At 48.4% G+C, this 7,860-nt stretch overlaps 1 protein-coding gene across 1 annotated transcript in view; it reads right to left on the bottom strand.

The window, feature by feature from the left end:
* Positions 1-376: 376 nt before the first annotated feature.
* POLR2I (RNA polymerase II subunit I) overlaps positions 377-7,860 on the bottom strand; it is a 7,833-nt gene continuing 349 nt past the window's right edge. The window contains exons 2-6 of the mRNA XM_026658896.1: positions 7,135-7,189; positions 5,057-5,130; positions 3,957-4,031; positions 3,078-3,129; positions 377-575 (exon numbers count right to left, since the gene is read on the bottom strand). Of these exons, the coding sequence (XP_026514681.1) occupies positions 513-575; positions 3,078-3,129; positions 3,957-4,031; positions 5,057-5,130; positions 7,135-7,189 (319 nt within the window). The 3' untranslated portion in view covers positions 377-512. The remainder of the gene's footprint in view (positions 576-3,077; positions 3,130-3,956; positions 4,032-5,056; positions 5,131-7,134; positions 7,190-7,860) is intronic.

Here is a 7,860-nt window from a genome sequence, read left to right on the forward strand (position 1 = left end):
AAGAAAACCTTCAACCAGGAAAGAGCTGAAAGGACAAGAACCTGAGGGGCCTTTGAGAGGGCGGAACCCTAGAAACAGTCCCGGCAGCATCACTTTTTCAGAGCCTAGAGGAGTATTCACTGCAATGGGACACGACTTGTTTGTTCTAATTTCCTTTACTGTGGTATAATCCTCACCCAGCAGCGTGTAGCTCTTAACAGATCCTTTCTTTAGCTCTCTTCCTGATAAAGTAGAGCAAGGTGACCCATCCTGCCCAAGGGGTTGTGCCCTCTCTCCCGAGAGGCAGGTCCCTCTAGTTAATAGGGTAGTGAAGACACACTCTTAGGCTACAACAGGCCCGATTTCACAGAAGTACGTGCTGGTGTGACTTGAAAAATAAAACCTGTTTATTAACAAAAATACAACGGGTAGATAGAACCAGAAACGGAGGCTCTTCCAAGATGGGAACAGAGCCCAAGTGTTTCTAACAACCGGGGGCCAGAGGTGATGTCAGGTCTCAAACGGCTGCCCCTTTATTCAGTCCAGCGGTGGCCGCAGTGCGGGGCGGTGCATACGTAATACAACCTCATGGCGTCCTAGACAACAGGAGAAGGCAACAACTGAGTGTGGCCCAGGAACATCTTGATGCCAACTAGTGGAGGGTGCAGGGACTCAGATTCCAAGGCTAGGAGGGCCAGTTGTGATCCTCTAGTCTGACCTCCATCCTAGCCTGAGCAAGAGAACAGCCCCAGGTCTCTTAGAAACACATCCCCATCTTGATTTAAACATTGTCCATGATGGAGAATCCACCAGGACCCGTGTTCCAATGACTAATTACTCTCGCTGTTCAATGTATGCCTTATTCCCAGTCTGAATTTCTCTAGCTTCAACCTCCAGCCATGGGAGCATGTTAGCCCAGAGATACTCAGACCTCAGTGGTTCAGGAGGGATTTTGGGGGGAGGGATAGCTCAGTGGTTTGAGCATTGGCCTACTAAACCCAGGGTTGTGAGCTCAATGCTTGAGGGGGCCATTTAGGGAACTGGGGTAAAAATCTGTCTGGGGATTGGTCCTGCTTTGAGCAGGGGGTTGGACTAGATACCTCCTCAGGTCCCTTCCAACCCTGATATTCTATGATTCGATTCTATGATTCAGGAGCCAGATTAGCAAGCAACATTACCCGAAAGAGCCACAGTCAGGGGAATTCATTGTTTCATTTTCTATAGTACTATAGATTCATATTGAAACAGTAGGATGGGAAACATTGAGTTATATATAATTCTCACAGCAAAATGACTGAATATTATTGTATCAACTACAATTGGCTAATAACATATTACAAGCATCCTGATTGGTTAATAATTAAGTGTTTTAATATGTGCTGTAAAGAGCTGCAAGAGACACATTAAAGAGCCACTTGCGGCTCTCCAGCGTCCATCTGAGTATGACTGTTAGACCTTTCTCTGCTAGACTGAAGAACCCATTTTTATTAAATAGTTGTTCGCCCTGTCAGTACTGAGAGACCCCTCAAGTCACCCCTTCACCTTCTCTTCGTTCTGCTAAATAGATTGAGCTCCTTGAGTCTATCGCAATAAGCCATGTTTTCTAACCCTTTGATCATTCTTGTGGCTTTTCTCTGACCCCAATTTATCATCAACATCCTTCTTGAATGGTGGGCACCAGAACTGGACCCAGGATCCCAGCAGCGGTCACACCAGGGCCAAACACAGAGGGAAAGTAACCTCTCTGCTCCTACACAAGATTCCCATTTATGCATCCCAGGATCACATAGGCTCTTTTGGTCCCAGCATTGCACTGCGAGCTAATAGTCAGCTGATTATCCCCCCCACACTCCCAAAATTTATTTCAGCGTCACTGCTTCCCAGGATAGAGTCCCCCATCCTCTAAGGATGGCCTGCATTCATTGTTCCCAGATGGATACATTTAGTTGTATTAAAATGCATGAGGTTTACAGGGATCCCCTGGGTCTGGTACCTTACTAGTTCTCCAAAGAGTGTCACAAAGTCTCTACTAAAAGCCTGTGTCTCACTGGTGTCCATAATCATTGCAAAACGTACATACCAATAATATGCAAGGAGCTGGGTATCTATACTGAACATTATGTTCTTACGGTCTGTGGCTTGGGGCCTGTCACCAGAAAAGGTGAGAAATGGGTTTCTTTCAGGCAAGAGATGTTTATCTCGCTGTCTGCCTACCTGTAAAGTGAGTACTGGATGGGTCACAATGGACATCCATTCACAGTCTGAGCAAAATGCTAATCAAGTGATCACGGAGTCTCCAGGGGCGACCCTAGGCAGGAAAACCCATGCAACAGGGTTGTCCTGTTTGCAAGTGCGGACAATGGAGTTTTGGACTATAACCGTAAAGACAAACTCCACAGAGGAGGAACCCGTGCTTGTTTCATGAACGGAAGATCCCAGCCAGGCCTGGCTGTAATACGCTGGAAGGATTTTGAGAGAGCTTTTGCTCTATGGCACGACAACGTCGTCTTAGTTAAGTTTAGGCTCTAGGATGCGTGGTATGGTTTTATTTTCTATGTAACCTTGTGTTTCCAGTAATTCTGATGTCTATCCTTTGATGCTGTTCTTTGTTAAATAACCTGACTCTTGCTTTCTCTATAAACAAATTAAGTGCTGTGGGTTGAGCGAAGCTGTGTTCTGTGGTGTAACTGATATGCTGTGATGTACTGTGAGCGTCCAGTGGATCAGGGGTTGGACACCACAGGGGGATGCTTGAGGATTGCTGTGTCTGCTGTTAACCTGCAAAGAGACGGTAGGGCCTGCATAGGCCTAGAGGGGAAGCTGGTGTTGCCGGAGGCTGGTGGTGGTGGAGAGCTACGCCCTGGCAGGCACAGACCAAGCTTCCTCATGCTAAGGGCAGCTGGTGGTGAGGTGCATCACACTCAGACTAATCCATTCCTTGATGGGATGCAGCCTAGTCCATCTAGCTTCAACTTCCAGCCAGTGGATCCTGTTACAACTTTGAAACCGCTCCACATGGGCCCAAGACAGGCAGGTACATGGAAATAAGACCCCAACTAACTCTACGTTATTCCAAACCTAGGAGCAGATTCCCTCACCTCAGCCCTTGCGCTGTGAGACTGGAAGAATACTGCTTCTTTGTGCCCGCACCTGGAAAGAAGGGACAGGTCAGCATTGAATCAGAGTAGGGATGTAAGCTCAGAGAGAACGGATTTGGGTTGGCAGCAGTGTTTAGCTGGGAACGAACCAGCAGGATCACTGGGAGTCTTGTGGTTAAACACATGATGTTATTGTTAACCATGTTTATTATAGTTGTGGCTAAAGCCCAATCAAGATCAAGCCCCATGGTGCTAGGTTCTGTACAGACAGTTCCTATCCCAGGATCTGTCAGCACTGCAATAAAAGTCCCCAGGGCTCAGGCTGCAGGGCTATGAATTGCAGTGCAGAAGTGCAGGCTCCGGCAGGGGTTTTAGGAAAACTGGAGGGGGCAGGAGCCAGAGGAGAAGGGGTGGAAGGGGAGTCCAGGAAATGGACACAATCCCACCTGCTAGTAAAATGGTGCAGGGAATTTAAGGAGGCAGAATGCAATTACCCAAGCCTGGACACACACAACTGACCTGGGATCTTTAATGGTCACAGGTTGGGAGGTTCTCTGTTTAACATTTCATCTGAGAAATGGCACCTCTAGATAGATGGAGCTGCCTTGTTGGAGGGGCCGGCCCTCCCTACTGAGCACTACAGCCTGCTGCAGCCAGGGTTTTCCTTGGCGATCTCCCCACCAGGAAATCCTGCTTAGCTTGTGAGACTGTAGCTAGAGGTTTCCAGATAAGTGACTGTGTTGGTTTATCTTCCGACTCTTGGAAATCTTGCATGTCAGAGCTAACCAGTTAACGTAACCCTCAGGCCACTGGCTATTTCCACACCCCAAGCACTTAAAAGAATGGCTGGCAGCAGGCTCCATAGGGGTTAACACTCACTTCTGACATGGGTGATCCTCTGTCCGGGGCAAAGTTGGGTCCTGGGAAACGTCCGCAATGATTTGTGTCAATTCACTGCAATGAAAACAGATCTGTTAGGAGCTAAGAATCTATGAGTAACGAGCTGCCTTCAGGGCAGACAGGGACCGTGATAATCATACGACTCCACCCTGTGTTCAGACTGACAGACGTACGGGAAAGACATCCAGTCTTGACCTCAATACATCAAGTGATGGAAAATCCACCCTGTCCTTAGGCCAGTTGTTCCAATGGTTAATTACCCTCCCTTAAAAATATGCATCTTTATTTCTAGTCTGAATTTGTCTAGCTTCAACTTCCAGCCACTTGGGTGCTATTATGACTTTTTCTACTAGGTGAAATAGCTGCTTGTCACCCTTCAAGGCAACTGGACCCATATTCCCCCTCTACGGTCCAGCACAAATTCCAAGTGCTTCATGATGACCCCGCTGATGGATGGGGCTGGCCCCATTCAACGGGGGGGGAAACCAGGCATTAAGAGGTGAAGGGACTAGCCCAACATCACACGGTGTGGCAGAGCTAGAGACAGAATCCAGGAGTCCTGACGCACCTTCCCCTGCACTAACCACTAGAGCACACTCATACCCAGAACCACGAAGAGAACCCAGGAGTCCCGGCTCCCAGTCCCCTGTTTCTGACAACTAGACCATGCTCACTCCCAAAGCCAAGATTAAGCTGGGAATTCCTGACCCCCAACCCTACATCAATTTTAGTCCATTCATTTCTTTTCTTTACCAGGCATAATCTTAACACCATTCTTATACTGTATTAATAAGGTGTTTAAACTATTTTAGACTGTCTTCCTTTTACATCTTTGCTCATTAACATTTGTTATAAACTATTACAACGTTTTATAAACTTTTATTTATGGTGCCACAGTTACGCTTACAACTGGGATAGCGCAGTTACTGCTCCAGCCGTTGGCTCTGACCACTGCACCACATTCTCTCCATGAGAGGTGTGTTTAAGCAACAGCTCGGTAAATGAGGGAGGGGATCATCAACGGCTTGGAATGGCCACAGACTTTGTTCAGCACCAGGTACGAGCCCTCTCATACTCACTCCACTTCATGGGTGATCTTATTGACGTAGATGCAGCTGTTGTCGGCTTCCTGTTGGTAATCGCAGTTTCGACACTTGGGAAGGAAACCGAGAGAGAAATAAAATGTATCCTAGAATGGGGATATCCAATCGGAAGTTGCTACCTTAGTAAGCGCTGTTCAGTCTCACTAATATAACCAATCAGATGCACCTCCTCGCATGAAGGTAGGTCTTCACTGCACAGTTAGCCCAGGTGATTGGTTCCCAGATCTGAGCACCAAACTTGGCCTAGATCAGGCCTCAGATTCTTTCCCACTCAACTGTATTAACTGCAGGAGAACCAGTCTGTCCTTCGCAGGGGAATTTTGGGAAGGGCATTGGAGGACTATCAGCAGGACAGTGATTTTGCAAAGTAGGGGTATGTCTACACTTAGCCGCTGGTTCGGCGGCAAGCAATCGATCTTCTGGGATCGATTTATTGCGATTTGTCTAGACGTGATAAATCGATCCTGGAAGTGCTCGCCGTCGACGCCGGTACTCCAGCTCGGCGAGAGGAGTACGCGGCATCGACGGGGGAGCCTGCCTGCTGCGTCTGGACCGCGGTAAATTCGAACTAAGGTACATCGACTTCAGCTACGTTATTCACGTAGCTGAAGTTGCGTATCTTAGTTCGATTTGGGGGGTTAGTGTAGACCAGGCCTAGACAGGTTCTAACCCAAGTGAAAGAAGAGCCCGGCTCTAATATCCCCTCTCCAGCCATTCCAGCTAGCCCGGACTTAATGCATTTCCAGACATGGGTCAGAGGTTTTTCCGTGTGATGGTAAGGGCAGGCTGGGGCTAAAACCTGGGAAAGAGCCCAGGGTAACAGTAAAGATATACCCTTGGTGTCTTTATTTCTCACTGCTTTTCCTGGCAGGAAATCCCTACTTAAACCATTCTAAATACACCTGTATCCCGATATAACGTGACCCAATATAACATGAATTCGGATATAACGCAGTAAAGCAGGGCTCCGGGGGGGAGGGGCTGCGCACTCCGGTGGATCAAAGCAAGTTCGATATAACGCGGTTTCACCTATAACGTGGTAAGATTTTGTGGCTCCCGAGGACAGCGTTATATCGGGGTAGAGGTGTATAACCCTGACATTGTGGCAAAACAGGAAGCACAGAGGTATAGCGCACGTGTGTGTGTGGGGAAGGGACTATTAGAGCTTGACTCCTTATTCCTGCACAGACAGAAACTGGGAGCGAAGAAGGAAGAGCGCAACACCTCAACCTAATGATTCGCTGTTGACAGCACGAAGTTCACCGCCTATCTAGCTATTCCTAACACACCCATTGCTGTGAGATCTGGATCCCCATATCAGAGGGGGAAGCTATCCTCAGCCCTCCATAGCCAGGAGGAAAAAGAGGTTGGAGGGAAGGGAAGTAAAATGAAGAGGAAAAGCCAGTAGGAATCAGAGAAAACCTCTCCCCAAATACATACCATTTCCTAACACACAGCAGTGACTAGTTGTTTAATGAGCCCCGTTAACCCTTATAAAAATCAATGCAACGGGCACGTCAAGTACAAGAATCACCTCTTCCCTCTGTTGGGGTTGGAGGGAGTGTCAAAAGAGCTTAAGAGGTTTAGGAGCATAAATCCTACTGAAATTCAACGGGATTTGCACTCCTAAATCACTTCAAGCTCAGATCTCCAAGGTATTTAGGCACTTAATCAATGGGAGTTATTGAAATACCTTGGAGGATCAGTGCTTTAGGCACTTTAGGAAATCCCACCCTGCTTTCTCAGAAGGAAAGGACTGGGATGGTGGGCTCAGACCTGGAAGGGGAGCGCAGGATAATTCCCGTAGCAAGCTCCAGCTAACAACAAAATCCTCAACAGGCTATTGCAGAAAGCAGCCCAGGTGCATCGGAGGTTAAACACTAGGATCTTTTGAAGCGGTTTCTTCCCCTCGGGAAGCCAAGATCAGCCCTCGCCTCAGCCATCTCTCCCTCACAGTAAACTAGCAGCGGAGTCAGTATGAAATTGAACCAACTCTGCTACATTCAACGGGCTCAGAGCAGGGCTGAATTTGCCTGCGGCCATTTGAAACTCACCGCATAGAGCAGGATTCTGTTTTCCTTGTCTTCCTTGGGGTACAGCATGTTGTTGCTGTTATAGACACAAAGGACAACAGTGAGGAGCAAGGTCCCTGCATGGGTCAGTGGGCAGGCGGTAGATACACTTCCCTCGCTTTTTATATTAGACCCTTGGAGGCAAAAATTCCCTCCCCGTCTTTACTGCAGCTACAACACGGGTCTGTTATTGTAGGACCGTGCCGCCTGGCTGGCTGCTGTAGATTCTCTCCTCAGGCGGCCGACACACAGGTTTGTTATTGTAGGGCCTTTACCTTTACCTTTAATCGGGGTGCCAGGCTGCACACCATGAGCATCAAAGAGTCCTGTGGCATCTTCTAGACTAACAGACGTATTGGAGCATGAGCTTTCGTGGGTGAATACCTACTTCGTCAGACACTTGGGTATTCACCCACGAAAGCTTATGCTCCAATACGTCTGTGAGTCTATAAGGTGCCGCAGGACTCTCTGTCGCTTTTTACAGATCCAGACTAACAGGGCTGCCCCTCGGATACTTGACACCAGGAGCATGTTATTGTAGGACCTCTTGCCGTGCCAGGGGACCCAGCCACACGCCCCTTGGTGTTATTCGAGGGTCTCTTGGTCCAAGCCACGTGCCTGGCCTGATCACAAGGCAAAACGCCTCCTGCAGCTCCCCACTCTCTGGGGAGAGGGGTGGGGAGCGATCAGGAGACGGGGGGGGGGGGC

This window comes from Terrapene carolina, unplaced genomic scaffold (genome assembly GCF_002925995.2).
Source record: "Terrapene carolina triunguis isolate 2854851 unplaced genomic scaffold, T_m_triunguis-2.0 Scaffold517, whole genome shotgun sequence".
In the NCBI taxonomy this organism is placed as follows: Eukaryota; Metazoa; Chordata; order Testudines; family Emydidae; genus Terrapene; species Terrapene triunguis.